This window comes from Pagrus major, chromosome 4, assembly GCF_040436345.1.
Source record: "Pagrus major chromosome 4, Pma_NU_1.0".
NCBI classification, from domain to species: Eukaryota; Metazoa; Chordata; class Actinopteri; order Spariformes; family Sparidae; genus Pagrus; species Pagrus major.
This window is the reverse complement of record NC_133218.1, coordinates 32,815,696-32,839,288: the sequence shown is the minus strand read 5'-3', so window position 1 is coordinate 32,839,288 and position 23,593 is coordinate 32,815,696. Positions and strand designations below refer to the sequence as shown.

Sequence of the window (23,593 nt, the reverse complement as noted above, 5' to 3'; positions counted from 1 at the left end):
AGAGTAGAGGCCCTTGACGTTTTTTGTACACTTAACTATCAAGTGGCTCTCTAATATCACAGCTGTGCTGGCTAGATTACATTGAAAAAACAAGGGCCATCTAGTAATAGAGGACTAGACATTTAAGTATTTATAACAGTACAGTAGATGTTGGATGGAGCAAGTACCAGTGTATTTCAAAGTGGTTCTAATATTATAGGTAAGTGCTATGTGTAGTTTGCAGCCTTAATTATTCTAAACTTGCTGGGTCTACCTGCCCATCCACTTGAGTCCAAAAAGTGCCCAGTAAGTGCTAAGGATGGGAATTGTGAACCAGTACCAGCTGAGAAACAGTTCAAAGTGTGGCTTCATTTTATGAAGAAATATAGCAAATAGTGCTAATTTTCATTGTCTGTAAAATTAAAATTGGGTGGAAACACCTGCAATATGCTGAAACGCAACACGGCCTTAAATTCCAGGAATGCCATGTACTTGACACTCTACTGTGCCACTGCTTCCCAACAAACTTTGTTTCTATTCTGTTTCTACACAGATAGAAAAGTTAAGCAGGAATATAATAATGGGATCGATAAAGAAGTGGATTGATAAGCAGAATCACATAATGGCATTGGTATCAATATCATGTTATCACTTATCTACTACGAGTAATGGTAGTTTGTTCAAGGCAGTACCATATAATGCTTGAACATGTTTATTTTAAGTAGGGGCCACATTTGATAATAATAATTTTTTCAAAGCATGCTGGTGACTTTTATTTGAATATGTGAAAGTATAATTGAATATTAAGGATTGTTCCTTAGTCGTCTGCATGTGCTAATTATTTTTGCCAACATAGCCGAAGTAGATTTTCAACTCCCAAACCTGAAGTTTTGTGGCTGTGACATTAAGACTGCTAGCTGTAAACACGTACAGGTGTGCATTTTTACTCAGGATCATTTGAGGAACACGTCGAAAGTTTAATCACAAGAAAATTCCTAATTGGGCTTTTCATATGACTAAGAGATTACGGCTCTTTGGAGATGCACAATTTAATCAAAACAATCGACACCTTTGAAAACACATCAGACGTTATGGGTTCATCCTGATGAACGAGAAATGAATGGAGACATTTTTCTTTCAGCTTAAAAAAAAAGCGTAATTTACTGTGTTAATATCTAAGCGGTTATCATAATGTTTGTGGATGGACTGTAAGCTCATAAAAACATATACATTGACAGAAAGGGAAAAAAAATCTCTGAAACCATGCAGGATCTCTCACTTACCACCCATTAAGATTATGTTGCCATTAGGAAAGATGGGGGAAGGGAAAAGAATAGTAACCAATTAAGTTATATAGTCGGACTGATACGTTTTACAGCGACAGGTTGATAACCCCACATGCTTAACACAGTTATTCTGCTGTCAACATGGGAAACAAATGTGCTGTTACCATTGCCATTAGCACAGCAGCACACAAATAGGTTAGCTGTGTAAAGGTTAGCTGTGGGCCCTCTGTTGTTCACCTAATGTGCATGTATGAAGGTCATATTCGGATGCATCTTACATGTGACAATGTCCTTCTTTCCTCCTTTGGCCACATAGGTCGAGAGTCTTTGATAGCTAGCTGACCCCTACAGATCTCCTCTGAGAGCACATGCAACCTTTTGGTACAATAGTCTACTTGCATCTGAAAACATCTCTGATACACTTCTTTTTTGGTGACATTTTACCTTACAGTTATTGTCCTTTTGGACAACTTTGTCTTTGCTGTACTTGCCGAAATATCTTATCTGACAGATAACCTTCGCTGATTTACCCTAATTAAAACTGTACATCTTGTGCTCAATTTCAGATCAGTATGTACAGGATATAGGTGATGTACTTTAAACAAATTCTGTAACACCTTTATATCAGACACCAGAGGAAAAAAACTTAAATGTCTGAGGGGTTTTAAATTGCATTGTTGTACTTTGAACATAAATAATGTAATATCAATTTTCATAGTTTTCTTTTTTAAATTGGGCGTACTGCAGGAAACAGAGAAAAAGGTTTCTTACCATCAATAATGTCGTCCGGCGTCTTGCGTTTCTCGTACACAACGATGATGACTACAAGGATTATAATTTCTGCGAGCACACCCAGGAAAGGCCAAAGCGGCGCAAGGTGGCTGCGCACCCGTAGTATAGTGGTCTCAGCATTGTTTCCAATCATGTTTGTGGCATTGCACTCGTATCTACCAGGATCTGTGTTTATATCCAGGTTTAGTATGTTGAGCTCTGTGTAGTTGTCTCTGTTAGTGATGAAGAAGCGTCCGGTGGAGTTGTCAATGTCCTGGAACACAATGACCATTGTTCAAAGTTAGTTACATTTAAAACATGTTAAAAATGTTTCTTTCAGAATAGAAATATCTCATGCCCTTTATGATATTGTGCAGATATATCTGTCTGTTTCTGTCTCTCTATTCAAACTCTATATATTCATACTTTATTTACATATGTACATATACCGTGTAGGATGTTCCGTCGACTTTACGCCATGTCCAGGTCGGATGAGGGTAACCAACAGACTTGCAGTAAAGCATTGCATTTTCTCCTTCGTTTTTATTTTCACTTCGCTTGTGGCCAGTGATATCAGGTTTTGCTGGAAAGGTAAAATAAATAAATAAAGTTGATCATTAGCTGTGTTGGCAGAGGTACGACATTCAAAGGAACGTTTTAACTCCTACCAGATGGCATGAATAAGGAAAGCATGATTGGCTGCTCCGGCTACGGTAATAATATGTGTTATTCAGATTGCTGTGTAAGAGAGAGAAGTGTAATTAAGACTCTCTATAGTGGCATTGATTCACTGAAGCGGCTCAATTTTCTTTAATATTTTCATAATCTCGAACTGTTGCAATCAAGAAGAAGCATAGTAAGCTCTTAAAAATCTTAGACTTAGTTTAAGTCATATCTTCACCTCATTCAGTATCTCACACAGGGGTCACGGATTTTGTGCTGTATCTTGTTTCCTAAATTTCTATCATCTTTTACATTTGATTCCACAAACTACTCATATGGTTTTGTTTTGTTTTATGATTATTATAAGTAGTTTTCACACTCAATCATTCTAACAAAAAGCTCTATATTGTTAGCCTTCAATTTTTTTGCTATAAAAACCTCATGTGGGCTGCAGTATTTTAATGCTTCTCAATAAATTACATTTTCTATGCCATTCCTTAAGTAAAGATGTATTGTTTTTTAAATAGTAGATACCTGTTTAGCTGAACATATAGACCGCCTCATCATATCAGAACAATTTGTATATGTAAAACTGCATTGTAAAACAGAGTCTTGGGTAAGCATCTAGAAGAATAGAGTAGTAGAATAGAGGCTTGCCAAGGAGTAAAAGTGGACTGCTGCTTTCAATAAAATGTACTATTTTGGGTGTGCAGATGTTTTGTGAGCACATCCTCCAACACCAAACCCCAGCAATGGGGAATATCACTCAGGAAGAGATAAAAACATTTCAATACAATTCATAATGAGGTCATGGAAGAGGGGGGATCAGTATGATATGAAAGCCAGATGTTCCCATTCAACATAATTCCACAGTGAATTCCACAAAAAGAGATGTTGAGCCGAAGGAAAACGGTGTGAATTGGCCCTGATTAATGAATAAACTGGTAATAAAAATGCCGCACAAAGGTTATGAATTTGATAAATTCAGGCATATGTCATAAAGCACTGCAACAGATGCCAAGTCAGACTGATCCAAGGAACAGGCTTCTCCAAAGGTGAGACTCTCCATGTAACTGTGCTGCATTGGAAAAGATAGCTGCTCCTCCTTTTCCACTAATCCTCAAATTTACAATAATTCCTTCCATGCAATTAAGCAGAATAAGGAAGAGGCCTGGAGTGAGCATTTTTCAGCTGTGCGTGGATAATGGAGCAGGAGGGGTCTGAGCTCTTTTGGTGACATCACCCCACTCTAATTATGGTGCACACGTGCTCCCTGCGCGGGGGAGTGGCCAAGCTCATTTGTGCTTCATCCTGACTGTATTATGTCAGTGACTGACAGCTCTGAGACAACCCCTCAGAGTGGCGCTAAAATGGGCAGAAACCTCCATTTCACACTCCCAACTACGATTACTGTGACCATTAATCTGTGTGTGCTAGACAGAGGTAAAGTGACACATGAATGTGAGAGGCACATGTGAGGAGGAGCAAGGTCAAAGCTGTCAGAATGAATAGAAAAGGGCTAATTAAGATGACATGAGATGGTAAAGAGCCATTCAATCAAATTATTGATGAGAGCTCTTCACATTTTATATTAAAGCAGCGAAATTTTTTGATTTGGATGAATTTGTATAAAATAATAAATAATTTCATTTTTTCTTGAGGAATATGTGAAATTCAGCATGCAGTGTAAATCATTTTCACACAGAAACGTGCTTAACATTTGCTAATATTTGAGAAATATGAGGTACCAAATATGTATCTGTGGTAAGCTTAGTATCACAGACAATAAACTCCACTCCTGCCACAGAGATGGCTGGGACCGGATTCAGAGCCTTAATCCTACAACATCACACAACCCTCCATCTGTTGCCTCTGAGCCGAGTCCTGCAAGGATGAGTGTGCCAAGGACACTGTAGGCGAGGGATCTCAGTGAACTGCTGCCAGAAGCGCAGTGCAAGGCTGGCTAGCATAACAGTGGGCCTGCTACCTGGGTCACAAAAGATCTCAAACACCTCTAGAAAATCACAAGAGCATTTAATAACTGAGGAAAATGTTTTGTTTAGATCCAGCAGTTCTTGACGTCAAAACATATTTTTCAGACACAGAATGTAGGCCTTTTTAAAGGACAGAAACGTGCATCATCAGTTTGGTTAAAAGACTGACTCTTTCTCCAGGGGACAGATAGCAAGCCGCAACAGTCACAGGCCTGCAGTCTCCTGACGGCTAGCACACTTCAGTTTGAATGGCGATGAGTCCCATCATCTCACAATCCAGTGAAAGCAGAACACACACGGTCATCACCCATGTTATGCAATCAGGCGGTGCTTTAAGACAGCCGCGGAATAAGAGAGAGGGCATGCTCAGTATGCACCATACCCATGCCACAGCAAATTGGCTTAAGCACTACACACGGGCAGCATCTCTTGAACAGGGTTTCACTTGCCCTTTCTCAGAGAAGATTTCTTATTCAAGTCGATGGCTTTCGTGTCAGCTTGAATGAAACCAACACAGTAGTTGGTTGGGCCTAGCTGTTACATTAACTGTCCTCACTAACCTTATTTACTTTAATCATTATAAGCTCTATCCAGATATAAAAGTAATAAATGAATAACTGCTCTTAAGGATGCCTCCTAGTGGGCTTTGTGTTTGCACGTTTTGGTGAGCACGTGCAGCGCCTGTCCATTTTGCTAGGCTGTTGTCTCTGTGAAAGCCAAGAGTGACAACAGCCTCCGGATCACCCCCCCCTTCATCACCACTGCGCTGGATGAATTCAAACATCTTTGTCAACAAGGACTCTCTTCACACAGCTTTGGGTGCTTAACTTTTCTAGGACACCTTTATATCTTCATCTGTCAGTAGAAAACCACAGATCAAGCTCAATTTCGAGCCAAGGCTTTTTCAGAATTTTAACACATCGTGGAGGAAATATGTCACAGAGGGATCTTACCTTTCACTTCAATTGTGGCATTTGCATTTGGTGCCATGACAAATGTGTAAACACACATGTATTCCCCAGAATCATCTGCCCGCGGTTTAGTGATTCTACAACAAAATACAAAACACGCATTTCATAACTGTCATTCGTCAGTCACTTACAGTGTAAGTAGGGACAAAAAATAAAGTCAACCAATTTCAGTTTAACTCCAGTAATTAGTTTGGACTACAACAGTGAAAGCTTGAGGGGCAGATAAAGCCATGGGAGACAAAATGTTGGCATTATGCTGTTATAACAGCAGCTCTGGGTTCTGCAGGGAAGGGCACCACAGGCATTTTAGCTGTAATCTTCGGCGTATCACTGATGAGATGTGACAAGGAAGTGACCAATTGGTCTTATCTTGTAGCTACAGAGAGTCTGTGGTATGTCTACGGGGGCGACAGTAGCTTTGTGCTCCAATGGTTACATTGTGTGACAGCAGGAACTAACAACTAGTTGGTACATTAGGCCCCTGATGATTGCTTTTCTAGTCAGACGCATAGGTATAGTTCAGTATTTGGATTAAGGCGTAATTACTGCACCATTTTTTCAAAATCAAAAGGGTGAGAAAGCCAGGAGTAACATCAGCACCGATCTGAGTCAAAGGCAGTCTGAAGATATTTAAATCGAATAGGGTTGAGTCATCGATCATCGAAATAGTTGGAAATTGTTTTTTTTTTTTTTTGAGCAACTACTTGATTAATCAAAAAGCTAACAAACCAAAATGCTTCTGTTTCTAAATCCCAATGCCTTGGTAACAGACCATATTCACACCTTGAGCGTGATGGCCGTGGTGTGAATATGGTCTGTTGATGTAGAGGATAGAGTATTGTAGAATAGGAATTTTCTGCAACACTGTGGTGTCTGGTCTGACCTATTTACAATTTACTTCCTTTGTTTCAGGGAGGTCCTGGTCCTCAACATGCAAAATTACATCAACATTGCTTTTTGCTTCTACAGTTACGTCCATTTTACATGATACATTTAGATGAAATCTCATCGACTTTCCATTGCCGGAAGCACTCACTGTCCGCAATGTCCTCTCTCATTAAAGATTTCATGTATTTTCTATCTTCCTCTGTGTAGTAACACGTAGAGAGGAAGTGTTTGTCACCTGTACGCTGTGTTCCTCTGCTCTGTCCGTGTATTGGCGATCTCCAGCCCGTTCTTCATCCAGAAGCTTTCAGTGTGGGGAGTTTGAGCAGTGGTGAGGTTACAAAGCAGGGTAACCGGTTTGCTAGCGCTGTCCGCTGACAGGATGATCTGATCAGAGGCATTGATCTTTGGTTCTGGAAGACAGAAACAGTCAAACCTTATCACAGAACTGAGGCTCAACGCTGCTCAAATGCTTCCTCACATGCTGTAGTAGCTGTAGGCTGTATGCTGTTTTTATACAATCTGTGTAGGAGGCTGTCTATGAAGTGAAGACAAAAGTACACACTGCAAATAAACAAAAGACATAATAAGTACATGAAACAGCTGGGATTCCTTGTGTCAAGCATTTATCTTTAGAGTAAATAAGAAGTAACTGTTGGATGTAGAAATGCCCTTAAGAGTACAAGAGAAATCTCCCTGGTATTTAAACCAACATATTAATCAAAATTGTATTATATATTGAATATTCTTAATGTACAATTATACAGTCGCCAGGAGTATATTTGACAGATAGTTCTACTGTAGCTGACAACTGGAGTCATTTTAATATTTCATTGTAACAAAGGAAACTGTATGGGCTGTCAAACATGGCCTAGCCTTTGCCAGCATACATGCATCAGAATATATAAGTAAAACAATCCCATGTACTTGGAGATCTGGCCTGAAGATTTACACTTAACAGTCTTTTGACATTTTCCATTAACGCTGAATGACTACCTACATTACTTCACCATCTAAATAGCTAAGCACACAGGTTACTAAACAATACCAGGGTCCATTTCTCAAGGACGTTCAGGGAAGTAGGAGGTGTCACATGAGAGCGAGGCACCCTTTGCTCTGCCTTGAGTAGTGAGCAGAAAGCCTCCCCTGCACCGGCCCCCTTCCCCCTCTCCTCCTCCTCCTCTTCCTCCTCCTCCTCCTCCTCCTCCAGGGCGGGCCAACCATGGCAACGATGGAGCCCCCGAGGGGAGGAGCAGAGAAAAGAAGCATCATAATCCTACTACTGGATGCTCCTGCAAGGCCACAGGGAAAGCAAAAGGGAGGAGAGGGCAAAGGAGAGCTACTGAGACTGGCAAGTGACTGTTAGCATTCATGGCACCTTCTTCTTGCGATTCTGTATAGTCAATAGCTCAGAGGATATCTCTCCCCTCCCCCCTGACATCTCTCTCTCTCCCCCACCAAGCAGAACCACATGTGCTATTAATAGTATCTTCGAGACATGCATACACACACAAACATGAGGTACATAAATTAACATTTAGCAAACACGGCACAGTGGTCCACAGGCAATTTCACCAGAAGGTTGTTTGTAGGACACCTTGTCACAACCTAAAACTGCTGGACAATGTATCGCCATATCAGAGTAAAACTAAATATAAAATGTCAAGATGATGTGAAACCTGATCCCCCTTTCCTCTTGCTGGTACTCGAATACAGTGCTGCATTTATTGATATTGTATCCAATCAACTGACAGACATAACATGGGGGTTTTGTGTTATGTTTTTTACATGTGTTACCTGTTTTTTCTTGACATCATCTGGTACTATTTAAAGTACCAGATTTGACTGACTACGAAGTAGGGCTGCGTTTTGTGGCATTTTACCAAGATGTCTATATTAAAGTGAGCATTATGTCACTCATCACAGCCAAAGCAGGCCTAGCACATGACAATAGAAAAAGCGAATCTTCAGAGAGATGTCCCAGTAACTGTCACACAGAGAATAGTGGGCCTCCTGAGCACGTGGTTGAGCTAAATGGTTTGAACCACTCATTCTTAATAAGGATACACAATTTTCAATACATTCTTGTTCCTAATTTGGAACAACACACATTTATGTTACTTTGCAATACAAACAGTAAAACTTAACATACTATTATAACTGTTTTAAAAAGCAAAGTGTCACAAAAATGTGCTTACTTTTAAGTGTACATGTCACTCAAAATCCATTGAGATCTAGTATGTAATCAGATCAAGTGATACTACATACAAAATCTATGTGTATGTATTTGAGTATGAAACACTCACCCCTTGTAGGCTTGACAAGTGGCTGAAAAAGATTTTAGGTTTACTTTTCTCACAGAGAAAACCAGCTGTGTTCAGCTTGAACTCATATGGGACACAATAAATACCAAATGTGAAAAGTATTTCATGCTGGAAAGAAACGAAAATCACCCCCAGAAAACTCACAAACCACACCTACAACATAATGTACTCCTATGCAGTCCATTTTTTTTTTTTTGACAGCCATTTCACCAAAATATGGCTAAATAAAAAACCTCTGTGTCACGAAGGGCGATGAAACTGAAGTACAACACAGAAGCAACTCACTTAGCCATATTTTTGTGTAACAATCAACAATGCTGTAGGTGTGGTTGGAGAAGTTTCTATAGATGTTTTGTCACTGCTGGAACAAATGGTAATCGAATGAGTTAAAGCTGACCACAGCTGCTGTTCTTTGTTGGAGCAATAGTGCAACATTTTGGGAAACATGCTTACCAGTACTTACTTCCTTGCTTGGAGCTAGATGAGAATATAAATACGCTCTCATTTCTGTACACTAAATACGAAGCTACAGCCAGCTTATCTTAGCATAAATACTGCAAACAGGGTAAAACAGCTAGCCTGGCTTTAGGAAGTCACTACTCCCAGCCAAGAAGTAGTCCAGTACCTTGGGTTTTGTATGTATTTAACAAACTATATATAAAATGTTAATTAAATAAGTTTTAAGGAGGCAGATTTTACCCTTGGACAGAGCTAAGCTACCTGATCCTGCATGTTTCCAGTTGTTATGCTAAGCTTAACTGACCACTGGCTGTAGCTTCATATTCATTGTATAGACATGAGAGTGATATGTTTGATCTAAAATATAAAAAAAAAGAAGCAAAGCAAAGCATATAAGCACATTTCCCAAAGTGATAAACTACATGTTTAATAAAAAACAAAAATGTTTTGGGGGGTTTCATAGACAAAATATTTGGGTAAAGTATCACTTTAAGTACATGCAAAAAAAATCCATGTTAAAACGAAGTATCTCCTGTAGATTTTATCCATAAGAGCGGTTCACAAAACTAAATCAACCGAAAGGCCAAAAAACAAGACAATCAGACTTCAGCATGTTTCCCGAGCTACAAACTATACATTCATATCAATGGGCTATTATGTATAGTCTGTTATATACATGTAATATCTTGGATATCACGTGTATATACAGAGAACATTTATTCCTCAGTAATGACAGAATATATTTAGTGAGGATTTGAACTGCACATTTGATAAGTAACACTGTGGCAGAAAAGTAGGGAAAGTGTAAATGTGAGAAGTGACCAGCTGCCGTCCTTCATATCATTGTTTGACAATGACAATTGCATCAGCCCTTACACCTAATCAAATAGTGCTCACACAGAAATCAAAATTTGTCAGTCCAATCAGAGTAGCCAGCGAGGATCAAACTCCTCTAAGCTCCTCAGAGAGCTTCACTATGACTAACAACATTCCACATCCCCCTGTGCTCCAGTGGGCAGAGCACTGAAGCATGTACAGATTAGGAGAGTCCAGTTGAAATTCAGTTTTGTTGAATGTTTGTGTGCATAGAGCAGAGGGTTAAGGATATAATGTCATTACTGATTCACACTCAAACGATTAATGGCTGAGAAGGCACAAGGTTACACAGCGCACAGGCAAATCCAGAGAGACTGTTTTGCAGACGTAAAATCTCTTGTCTCATCTGGACGAGAAATGAGACACTCAAGGCCCTCAAGTGGTCTTATCCTTTATTGGATTACCACGCGTAAATTTGAAAGCAGAAAATGTTTGCTTTTATCAGGAAAGAGTTGACAGCAGGAATCACTCTCTTTTACACCTTATCGGATCCCTCCTTGTGTCTTCTTACAGTCCCATTTACACTGTGCCCAGAGTGAGAAGCCAAATCAAAAGGCACTATTACTTCAAAGCGCCACTAGGTTTTTCCGCTGCATTTAGCATGCAGGGCTTTGAAGTAAATAAAACAATTCACGTAACGCAAGAGACACAACATAATGTTAAGGGAATAAGTATCACAAAGAAATCCAGGAATAGGAAATGGAGTGAAATTAGGATACAGAGAAAAAGTTCATGATTAGAATATTGTAAAAGGACACATGAGACAGTAAGAACAAAAGTTTGGCGTGGGGAGAAAGAAGGAAATGTAGATAGAGACTGGGTAAAGTTTCCTGGGTTTGTGGTCATTTACAACAAGATGCTCATGGGATTTTGGAAGAGACAGGGATTTTACCGAGTCCAGTAAAACAAAACAAAAATATTTATCGAAACCAAATTAACAAAACACAAAATACAACCAAGGGTAATAAAGGGTTTAGACAATTAGGATTTTGTTTCCAATAATCCTTGTAAAAAGTAACTTGCTAAATGCAAATGAATACACAATATGATTTGACTTTTGCCTAGCCAGTGACTGCTGTGGTCTGGGTAGGCTCTTGAGAGGTTTTTTTTTACGGGTTGGAGTGGTTGGGACAGGGGATTGGTAGTTCGTTCACCATCTAGGTACTACAGGACATAGACCACTCACTCTGTAGCACCGAAATGGTGGCCTGGGCGCGGATCCACGTGATGGCAGGGTTTTGTCGAAGGTCATTGCGCCGGGGGTCGTTGCTGGCCCGGCACTCATAGGTCCCAGAGTCCTCCAGTGTGAGGCGCGTGATGCCGAGCACACTGACCCCATTGGCGCCGTAGGCCGTGGTGATGGTTACCCGACGCTTGCGGGCTCCGTCCCACAGCTGCTTGAAGGAGTCAGCTCGGTTGATCTCGGCATACCACCACTGGATCTCCGGAGTGGGGTTACCAACCACGTCGCAGTACAGCTCAAAGGTGTCCCCCGTAAGCTTAGTCTCAGACATTGGCGACTTCACAAACCCAGCTGGAGAAGAAAAGTGTATCGGGATGGCAGGGAAGGAAAGGGTAGAAGAGGGTTAGAGCAGTAGGAAGGTGTGGAAAGGCCAAGGGATGCAGAAGGAAATTAAATAGGATTAGTGTACAAGAAATCAAAAGAGATGGTGATTAAAAGCAAATAGAAAGAAGCAAGCCTCAAATCAGTGATAGGTGGAAAAAGAAAATGTTAGTGAAGGTCTAAATGCAGTCTGTTCAACGCTAGGTTCCCTGGCCCACTGAGGCCATACAACTGTCAGACAAAGTCAGAGTCAACAATCCAAAGTCCATGCCAGCAAGTAGTGCTGGTGTCTCGTGTATTTTCTTTTCCCTTTCTCTTTGTCTGTTTCCCTCTCTCACATTTAACCTTATAACGATGAGTCCAAAAGGATTTTTTAAGTGTACCTTTCATGTTCTCATGCTTGAGCAAACAGCATTAGTTACAGCACACTGAATGTAGTACATGTGAAGCAAACCTTACCCTAAAATGTCACAAACACTAAATATATGGTGAAAGGGAGAGCTATTTGTGCATACTCACTCAGTGTAATCAGTCCTCTTAAAGGTTTGTTTATCAGAGAGCCTTGTCAAGTAGGTGAACAATCACAAAAACCTTTTCTACACTCGTGTTGCAGCAATCAGTGGCACGACTCCTACTTGACCCCATTGACATAAAAACATACTCGTGGTCCATACATTTGTCAGACCTGATGAAGAACGCTGTTTAGAAAATCACGTGACTAGTCAAAGACAGTGGCTTGGTAGTTCCACTTGAGCTTAAGTCTCACAGACACCACTCTGTCAGAGAAATGAATGTCACTCAAGTTATTAAACCTGCTGAACTTAAAGGTACAGTGATGTAGATTCCTGGGTATAGTGATTGTTGTCAGGGGTAAATCTATCAGGTTATTGCCTCCACCAAAGTTGCAGAAGAATGTCTCATAATAAAAACAGAGATGGTTTAGAAACAAGACGGTGTGCTTAAGGAGCGAGCGTGAGGACAGAATTTGACAGATTCCTTCATCCCCAATGTCACGCAGCTAAATACTGGACCCATTTTGCACAAGCCACATATCTTTCAAACACTAAAATAGGCTAGACACTAGCGATTTCTGGAGATCTGGAGTGATCATATTTAACTGGCAGATAAAAACAAGCAGCAAAATAAGGATAGTGGACTTTCAGAACTAGTCAACACTGTACATTGTTGTAGATTCATCTGAGATTTTAGCATGGCACGATAAGAAGTGAGATGGCCCTCTAATGACAGAAGGTGCACATAACTTGATGTAGAACGTATTTTCTATGTTATGTCATGTTAAATATACAGATTTTAAGCTATTTAGAGATGGAAAGACTTCATCTCAGTCTTCACCAAATTTCCAAATTTGGTCAATACTGGACTGTATATACGCTGATATGAGTTTGTGTGAGTTTCCCATACATTTTTTTATATACTACACCAATTTCCTATAATCCATCAATCAAATCCTGCTCATCCTGTTCAGGATCACAGAGTGCTGGAACCTATCCAAGCACACATTGGTTAGGAGGTAGGGCACACCCTGCACATGCCGCCAGTCTGTCACAGGGCTAACACATACAGAGGGACAAACACATTCACACCTATGGGCGGGTTAGAGTCACTGGTTCACATACTCTGCTAGTGATAATGTAGCAGGTTTTTTTTTTTTTTTAAATACTGACTGAAAAGCCTGCATTCTTTGTTATCATTATACAAATATTTTGCCTGCAGAATAAGATTTACATTGAAAAACTGATGCCAGTTCTCATGGTTCATCATTTGTTCGGAAAGCTTGAAATGCCTATTAAAAGCAATCAAGGAAACTGTCAGAAATAGCAGAAATAGATGTAACTGGATATATGTATGCAAGTATGTATGTATGTAGGTATAAACCTAATCTCTTCATCCATATCAGCTCTTGCTGGTAACGCTGAAAAATTAGGTCAGCCAGCTTTCATTTTGGATAAGCTGGACTTTAAGAGCAGGTTTTCAAAATTCACATGTGGTCACAGCAGAATAAGATAGTTCAACCAGCTTGTCTGTAGTCACTGAATGACATTTTGAAAATTACATACAGTGGATTTGTGCTTTTAAAGCAAAACGAACTTCATTTCAGTAACATGTAGTACCTGAATATGCACCCATTTCTGTAATACATTGCGTAACTGACATTTAATCTTAGGAAAATGGCCACAAAAACCCACTTTGTCTAACTACCTCACTGCCACGTGGAAAAGGAAACACGTTTCAAATCTGAAATGCACTGGAATTTATATTGAATGGGATCCATATGCATTATCACCACAACTGTGACTGTACAGTGCTGTGTATGCGCCTAATTTATGACCCTGTTTCACATCAGTAGTTAGCCCAACAATACCCTGCCAGCCGTAATGAACCCCATCTAATGACAAATCACCTGGTCCACAGACACTGTTCTCTGCTGCCCCTGCAGCCTATCAGCTGTAAACCATGTGTGCTTAAATAAATCTGGGAAATGAAAAAAAAAACACACTGCCTTAACTCTGCCCTGAATTGTTGTAGAGGAAATGGGAACAAAGAGCCTGTGGTCTCTTGAGTGAGACTATGTGTTGTGTCTAAATACAACAGCTTACAGGCCCTCCCAGATCTGTCTGCCCTGCTCAAAGTAATGTATCATAAGCACATGAACAGATAAGCCCGTGGAAGCCTGAGGAAGGAGTGTAAACAACTGCAGTATTCAGCTCACCCCCACAATGAAGCCAGTTACATTTCATTCAAATAATTGTATCGGAAGTTTAACGGCCAGGTGAAAATAAACACCATTCACAAGGTTTACATGGTTTTTTTTGTCATTTTTGCATAGTGATATAAAGCACATGGTTTGCATATCTTAAGAACATTATTCTCTCTGCACTGGACTCAAACAGACTGTCGAAGTACAGCCAAAATATTTCACATACTTAACAATACATAGATTTTTAGCTAGTGCCATGGTAACAGGTCTGTTGCCCAACACCAGTTTGTGACTCACAGTCATAAGAAAATAAATTAGATGGTGGGAATGAAAAATTGTATTTAGCAAAAGACTAAATACAAAATTCAGTGTTCCTGCAAGGAGATCTTTCAGTGGATATTTGGTGCTTACAACTTGTGTTTCTATGTGCTATGCCTAGAGATACGCAGAGTAATTAGCATTTGTTTCTTTTCTCTGGAAACATCTGGGCCCATCAAGCTCACCACATAATCCCAGAGGGTGAATCCAAACCTAACCGCCTACACTGTTAAAGCAATATTTCAATTTGACAGAACATTTACTATGGCAGTCTTTACTATGATTATAGGAATGACAGTAAATTGGCTTAGCACGTGGCACAGATAACTATTGTAAGCTAAGCATAAACGGTCATAATCACAGTATAGTGTCTGCTTCAAAAGAAAAAGTTATGAATGTCCTCCAAGGTGATGGTAAATTCAATCAGAAAAAAGGAACAGATGACTTCATTTAAATTCAGGCTCTGTGGAGAAATACGCACAGAACAAACTAAACTACAGACAACACTCGGCCAATGAGCAGACCAATTTTGGTGTTGTTTAAACAAGGAGCTTACACTGGCAGTGAAAACAAAACACAAAGCAGCCAGCCGGTACTCATTCATTTCAAAGGCATGCTGGGAGACATGAAGTGACAAAGAGAGGAGCAACGGATGGTGGACAGATCTCAGCAACTTGATTATAGAAGAAAGATGAGCAGAGTTCATCTGTTACCATCTTTTGCTCCGATGATAATACATTATCACATTATATGATGTATTTATATGTACATTGGGTACATCTTGCTGTCCATTTACAGCGAAGTCTTAATTATAGATTGATCTTTGATTATTATTTCAACATATTAGTCTAAGATGTCAGTAAACTGACCTTTATTATCTCACAGAGCCTAAGAGGATGTCTTTAAATTGGTATTTCTGTCTGACCAGCATTCTAAACATAGAGATATTTAATTTTCAATATAAAACTGAGTAATGCAGCAGATCCTGCTTTGCTCGGTCGGTGACTTCAACAATAATACTTATACAATATTTTTGAACAAATACCATGATGGTAAGATCAGAAAATTACATCACTTTACTTAAATTCAGCCTGTAAAACCAGGAGAAGACAACACTTATGTCATAACACGATATTTCAATATCCAAAATCTAAGACGATATATAGTCTGATATCATGATAACAAGATAATATCAATATACTGTATTGCACAGCCCAAGTAGGAGATTAGGTGATGGCTCTGCAGAGCCTTTAGGATTATAGATCAGGCCTACATTCACCGTTTACTCCACACATATTCTACCTTTTGAGAATCAAATAGCTGCTGTCTGTAGGCTTTAAAGGTTGCTCTGAAAACTGGGTTGTATTCCCATTTGCTAAGTTGCTAAAGGTGACTAATTGCTAATGCTTGCAAAGCTAACATAGGGATGCTCTGTTTCAACTAATCCTTCCCACTGGTTTCACTAGTTGTTGTGTATTGCGATGTTACATGTTATATTGTCTTTACACATCTCTGAGACTAACAAAATGCTTGTACCGATAACGTGATCTAAACCAAAATATTAGCCAAGCAGACATAGCTGTGGTTGGGTCGTATTGCTGGTCAGTATCACAGTAAATTAAGAGGATGTGTCATCACTAAATGCAGTATTCTCAAAAGCATATTAGAGGTTAGTTGAAATTTATTAGAGCTTCACAGCAAAAAGACACACGCCGTCTCTATTTGAATTCACAATAAGGCATAACATCTACAATTGAATGGGCAGAGGCGTAGTTGCTATGGTGGCGTGAATGTGATCTAACCCAGGAGGTGAAACATTTCTATGAGTAGATGGTTTAACAGAAATTATTCAACACAAAATAATTAAGTCATTTTACTGTGCCATGTCTGGCTTACACGCTTTAACTCACTTTGCTCCCGTATGACATACGCACAATACTATCACAAAATAACCTGCAGTTTTCTGTGACAAGCTCTGTCCGCAGCTGCATGGAAGTCACAGTCATTACATCCTACATACCCCACTGATGTAGGTAGAAAGAAGAGAGCTCCCCTGAGGACTGACAGCAAGCCACACACCACCACCATGCAGCCTGAGAGTGAGTCAGCTGCCTTCCTACAACCTGGATCCCCATCCGCATCCCACAACACAGACAGAGAAAGCAGCGAGTAGGAAACCCCCTTGGGGCCACTGAACTGGTTATGTGCTAGGCAGCTTGTGTGTGTGTGTGTTTAAATGTGTGGTGCATCTTTGTCGTACCTGCATGATATTGCGAAAGATGTGTGCCTTTACGGGTCATTAGTATGGCACAGTAGAGCCTAGTTGTGACAGTAGTTTAAGTTTTAATATCTTTTACTGACTGTTGTTAGAAGAAGACGGTGGTCGCAGTTGTGGTATATGTTACGCCAATATTGTAAAAAGATAATCAAAATCAAGCAGATTTAACTTTGTTACAGCTTTTAGTGAAATTCAAAGACTGCCCATATCGCTTTTTATTTATTCTAGCCGATTTGGATCTCATTTTGGGTTGACATTAGGTTGAGCTATCCTTGGAGTGTGCAAAGGTCACTGATCTCCAGATACCTAAAAGAATCATAAAGGTGTGACTTGCCCAGCCCTAACAGGTTCCACAAAAGCAAATACCTTGTGTGAAGGTGTTGTCAGTCAAGTTCGGTTTGTCCACCCCCACACAGTTTGTAGAAAAGGTCAAATCATAATTGGCATTAGTGAGAACACCTGTGTCATTGTACTTCAGGTCTCCAGATCTTTCACAGTATCTTGATATCTTGTATATGGAGCCTTATAGATATGCTTTGTTCGTTTAAGGGTAGTTGACACGGCCTAAAGGTTAAATTCACACCTTGAAGTCCTCCTTGGTGTGTCAACAATTTAAATAGGCCATACTGATGTTGTTGCATGTTATATGGCCCTTGACATAACTACTGGTAAATTAAAAACCCAGAAGCCAAACAATACTTTTGAACACTGAGTCTGGAGGATTCGTAGTCAAAATGGTGTCATTTGGAAACGTACACTGGCCGCAGCTGAATTATCAAACCACTCTGCCAAGAAATTATTACATAAATAAATTGTTCTGAATGTTCACCGTGATGAATTACACGCATCAACCGAGTTTATTGCTAGATAATCAGTTGTAATATGAGGTATATGTCATAATGTTGGTTGATACATGCAAAACAACCAGTGTAGGTCCAAATCATTCAGGAAATATGCTATTCAGTGTGTAGAAGTCGTGAAGTATTCATATAAGAACTACCACTACACCTGGAAGATACTTTATAGGTGTGATATGTAGTGTGCAGCGGAATATGTGTCAGAGAGGCTGTGATGATGTGTAGCCGTACACATACATTGGTTTTAGTTTTCCTCACTGACTTAATCACATCACTAATATACCTTATTTGACGTTGCTGCAATGGAGCAAAATATTGCCATCATTTACAAAGTTGAATTTCCAAAAAACGGCAACGCTGGGCCGACCATTTTCATTTTTCTGGTAATACTTGAGTCTGTCATTCGGATCACAGAAGAGAGGCAACAGTCTAATGAGATTTAGTTCCCAAAAACCCCTGTGCTGGGTAGAAATGCTCTAATCCCATCCTCTAATCACAACCAGAGAGCACTTACTTTCTCTTTCAGAGGTCAATACAGGGGAATTCAAACAATTTGATGTAAAACCAGAGAGGCGCAGAGACAGATGCGTCACGGGACACTGATTCTCATCATTGAAATAACACAAAAAATTCTAAAAATAGAACAACCACAGCACCAGGAGAGTCTCTTCCACTACTAATTGTTTTCTGCGGGGGTGATGTATCCTTTTCTGTGTATTGTGACTGTGGTATTCTGAATATCAGCTGGCATGAGCATCAAGGAAAATAAAAGCAACCTTGTCACTGCTAGGTCACGAGTTAAAATACACAGACTGCTGGGAAGAATAAAAATGAAAGTAACATCTTTGAGCATTATGTCTCTGAGCTACCCCTGTGCAGCACACCCGAGTTGTTCCAGCAGAGCAGCCAGTAGTACAGCGCTGAGGCTAAATTGGGGAACTTCCAGCTGTGAATGTGTGTAACTATATGAATGTGAAGCGTGGTGCTACTGCACAAAAACAGCATGCACGCTCAGCAAAAAACCTGGAAAAATCGCTATTAAAAAATCATCGCTCACCTCAAAGTTGTGCATCGGTATATAGCTGCAGTGTGTTTTTATAGTGTGCGATGCTGCGCCTAATCAGTGCATTCCATATCAGATTTCACAGTGGGCAAGCAGTGACTCAGTGTAAGTGCTGGCTTGAGTCCCGCAGCATATTTTCCAGACTCATAAATGTACCTTTTGTCCACAGCCTGGACAACAACATCATAATGGACAAGTCGCTGCATCATGTACAGTAGATCTATTGATTAAACGGCATGTAGCTGTAAAATGCTCGTCTCAAAATGCTCTGCTGGTGATAATGCATGAGCGACATAAAAAATATTTAAACGGCCATATATTGCACTAAAAACTGCATACTGTCATTGCAGTACATGTGAGCATATATTTCTTTACTTTGTGTCTTCATACTTTGTTTGTGTTACCGTAACAAGAGCCAGGCTTTGCTGTTTTGTGTACTCAGTCATAAGCAACCAGTTAAATGAAAGAAAACAAACATTAATCTTTATCATGGCAGTAATCCTGTCAGCTCATTCTTCACAAGGTTGTCTTGACATGATCTGCATGTTTCGATTTATACAGGAAGTGATAGTACAACAAGAACCTTGGCTGCAGAAGCAGGCTACATGCTTCACAGGGGGAAAATTATGTAAGACAAAATGCACTTCCCCTGGTCAGCCCTGGCCACCTCCTCAACAGCCTTTTCTTTTCTTTGCATAAAGATCACATCGTCTCTCAGCCTAAATAGTTCACAGCCACCTAGTGAGCCTTTAGAAGGCTGTGCAGCTGTGCACAAGGAGGCCGTCCATTAAGAGTTAATGAATTCACTTTCACAAAAGGACCTTAAAGCCACAGTTCTCCGTGCTGTGTCTCGGTGGTTAAAAATAGAAACGAGGCAGAATGGACGGATGCTATTTACAGTCCTCCGAATATCTGTCGCAGAAACCTGCCACCTATGGTAGGCCTACTTTTCCCTGAATACAAGGAAATAATGGCATGAATTCCCTCTGCTTCCCAGATACAGTGATTACATCTCATGCACTTATAATTATTATTCTCTCCGCGCCACTGCCTGAACTCTGTAATATCGGAGGAAAAAACCTAGGATTGCATAAGAGGCCATGCTCCGATTACCCTTAATCTGAACTGTGAGAGAGAAATGAAAATGGCTTTTCGGAGCCATGCGACGTGCGCAAACACCAGAATATCACCAACGGTGTTAAACACTAACTGTAGCTTATTACAACTGGGATCAAACTTGTAATGAGTGCAGGGTGTCTGTAGATTAGTAGAACAGATGAGGCTCAGACACATTTAGTGACTGGGTGGCACCAGTCTGTCTCCCACTGACCCCTGGCTGTAAGTGTGTGTGTGTCTGTGAGTGCTGCTGTGGTGTGAACTAGGCCTCAGTCAGTGGGCACTGGGCAGAGACCACAGGAAGTGCTCGGAATGCCTTTGCTTGAGCTTTATCAAACAATAGCCAGCTTATTGGGTATTGGATTTTCCAGATAGCGAGATCAGAGGACGCCTCGCTGTGTACGCACACACTTCCAGCACCTTCGAGAAATTAACAAAGAAGAAAAGAAAAGGAATCCAGGGGATAATATTACGTTACATAACTGCTGTGGTATTTTAGTTTTTTTTTTTTTTTTTTGGTCTGCTCACAGGCTGAAGACGTAGGCTGCATCTGTGCTTTCTTATAAAATTATCTTGATTTTACTTCTGCTTTTTTCATTTCTCCATATTACGCTTCACCCAGTTTTAAACAGAAAAAGTACCAGCTGTTCCAGTATATTACACTTCTTGAGTAATTTGGTCTAAACTAATTGTGAACATTTTCCATTTCAGCTATTTGCAAAAAATAAATCCTTAAAAAGGTGCTGGAGCGCGCTTCTACACAACCCTGTCATCCTATCATCAAAATACATGTCTTATTAAGTCTTGCACGGTGGGTGTCCGATTATCCCACAGAAAAAAGACGAGGTGGACATTAAGCATTAAAATTATAAGAAGAGTAAATCTCTTCCTTATTTCTCTCTGAAAGGGAATTGGATCGCGTTAGTGATATTAATTTGTCAACACATTGGTTGACAGGTGGGTATGGAAGCGTCTTAAATTACACGAGTATAGGTGGTGATTATATTGTGAACGCCAACTAAAATAGAATGATTCCATGTGTGTATAAAAGCACCAACATCTTCACGGTCATATCAGGGACCTAAGGTTATTTAAAAAATGGAAAAAATATAGATTCCGCTCTCTTTTTATGACTGGCTCCTGATTTGTGTTGCCCTCTGGGTGATGTGATTCAACAGAATTTGAAGTCAGGACATGCTGTATCACTGGAACACCCAACAGCATGTTACTGACATTTACTTAAACCAAATCATGTCAGTTTTATCATGATTAATGCACAGTGAACCTTTGAAATTAAAAAGTTAAAAAAAATAAAGAACATCCTGAATCTCTTAAACCATTTCTTTGAATATTTGGAAAGAAGTAGAGCTGCATGAATCGATCAAGTTGCCGACTATTACTTTAACTGCAACTATTAGATTATCCATGTTCTGGTTTCTTTCCTCCACGATGACAGTAAACTTAAAATCCTTTGGTTTGTGGTCAGATTTGAGGACGTCACCTTGGGCTCTGGGGAAACTCTGATCAACACTTTTCACCGTTGTGAACCAACCATGAATTGATTAAACATGAAAAACAGATGAATCCACTATGAAAATAATCGTCAGTAATGACCCGAGACATCTTGTGCTCAGACATGCTAACCAGAGAAGGAAATAAAGATTTTACTTGTGTATGTTTTTAGTTTTGCAGCTGCAGACTGAATGAGGAAAGATCCAGTTTCAAGCTGACATGACAGGAACTGTGGTCTAACAGTGAAGTGCTTTTGTAAAAAAAATAGATGCATGCAGCCAGCAACTGTGGTACAGAAGGGCCTTACAGTATTGACACAACGTGGGCGAGCCTTCAGTCTGTTTGGTGTTGATAACATTTTAATAGATCAGCATCCAGAGCAGGTTAGCCCTGCTTGACACACTCTGCTACCCAACCCCCTTTAACTAACTGCACACTGGCAGCCTGAGGCTAGCCATAGGCTACATGTATGTGTACATATTCAGAGCTGCTTCCACCAAGGTGCACATCTACAACACTACTCACTGTCTAATTTTAAAAAATAAATTTGACAACATAGCCGAAAGTGGCAGACTGACACACCTTCACTGTACCCAGCTGACAGTAAATAACCTTGCAAGAAAAAAAAAAAAATGTCACAACAACGTCAGTTTCTTCCTGGTTCCGTGAAGGTTACATCGTGTGGTCAGTTATTGAATCAGATGTATTCGTGTCTTAACTCTGGCCTTGATGTCGAGATTTGCGTGAAACTAATAGTAGTGGCTTTAAACGCAGTCTTTCTCCCACAAAAAAAAAAAAAAAAAAAAAATCCTGTCTAGAAAACATTTCGCTCGGGCGTCTTCACACACAAGTCAAGTCACTTTCCCTCAGTGCGATGTTTACAGTGATGCCACGGTCACATCTGCTGCTTGTCTTACCGTTTTGAGCCGAGATGAAAGGCAGCATCAAGTTCCCCAGAAGGACCACCGCCAGCATCACTGCGTTAGGATGCATCGTCGGGGCTCGGTTGAGAGTACCAGGGTCTCCGGTCGGACGAATGTGGGAGGAAGAAATCGTGTATTAATCACAAGATCTAGAGAGACGGGCCCAGCATCGCACCGAGTTCTTTAAAAAAAAAAAAAAAAATAGTCAGATGATGAGTACAAAAAAACAAACAAAAAAAAATGTTGCAGCCGTCTCCCTTGATTCACCTTTTTCGAGGACAGCGATGGGTGAAAGGTCCGTGACGAGGCCAGCGGCTCAGGGATGCCGATGTGCGGCCATAGGCGGTGAGAGAGGGAGGAAGCCTCGTCGGATTGCGGAGGAGAGGTCTTCGGATGTCAGGGAGATTGTCCACAGTGTAGTTCTGAAGATTCAAAGATGCGCAGAGCGATGCGCATTTGCGCTCTCGCGGTCACGGTTCGGTGATTAAAATGAAAGTAGCGCACAAATGATTCCCGACGGGAAGTGATGTAGCCGAAACATAAGTCTGTTCAACCCCCCCACTACTCCCCCCCCATCCCAAAAAAAAAAAAAAAAAAAAAAACAGAACAGATGCTGGTAGGACACCGACGGCAGCAACGACAAGCTGCGCGTGCCCTATGCGCTCACGACCGTGGATAAACACACACATACACACACGCGTAATTGATGTTGTTTGTGAGCTCACGCTGTTATTATGTGCCTCCTCAGTCTTCATTTCCTTACGCTTCAATTTCATTTTTGTTTCTAACGAGGTGACAGGTGCTCATTTTGATTATCTGCCACCTCGCTCATACAGTATTTACTGTAACAGCCTGGACTGGATGATTTCCCATCAGCTCCTCTTCTACAGCTCCTTGCAATTAAGATACAAAATATTATAATTGTCAGCTCATCACCAAAACAAACCAACCATCGATTCCAGGTAGTTACACGTTTAATAACTTGCTGTGGTTAGTGCAGATGAACTGAAATCAACCAGTTTTTTGTTTTTTTTC

At 40.4% G+C, this 23,593-nt stretch overlaps 1 protein-coding gene across 2 annotated transcripts in view; it reads right to left on the bottom strand.

Moving 5' to 3' along the window:
* LOC140994811 (neuroplastin-like) overlaps positions 1 to 22,935 on the bottom strand; it is a 28,664-nt gene extending 5,729 nt beyond the window's left edge. Inside the window, exons 1-7 of one of the 2 annotated variants that reach the window (XM_073464601.1) lie at positions 22,826 to 22,935; positions 22,553 to 22,739; positions 11,395 to 11,742; positions 6,788 to 6,962; positions 5,647 to 5,741; positions 2,486 to 2,619; positions 2,037 to 2,310 (exon numbers count right to left, since the gene is read on the bottom strand). In XM_073464601.1, coding sequence (XP_073320702.1) covers positions 2,037 to 2,310; positions 2,486 to 2,619; positions 5,647 to 5,741; positions 6,788 to 6,962; positions 11,395 to 11,742; positions 22,553 to 22,628 — 1,102 coding nt within the window. In that variant the 5' untranslated portion in view covers positions 22,629 to 22,739; positions 22,826 to 22,935. The remainder of the gene's footprint in view (positions 1 to 2,036; positions 2,311 to 2,485; positions 2,620 to 5,646; positions 5,742 to 6,787; positions 6,963 to 11,394; positions 11,743 to 22,552; positions 22,740 to 22,825) is intronic. The other variant, XM_073464600.1, reaches the window with a different exon arrangement.
* Between the last annotated feature and the right edge of the window lie 658 nt (positions 22,936 to 23,593).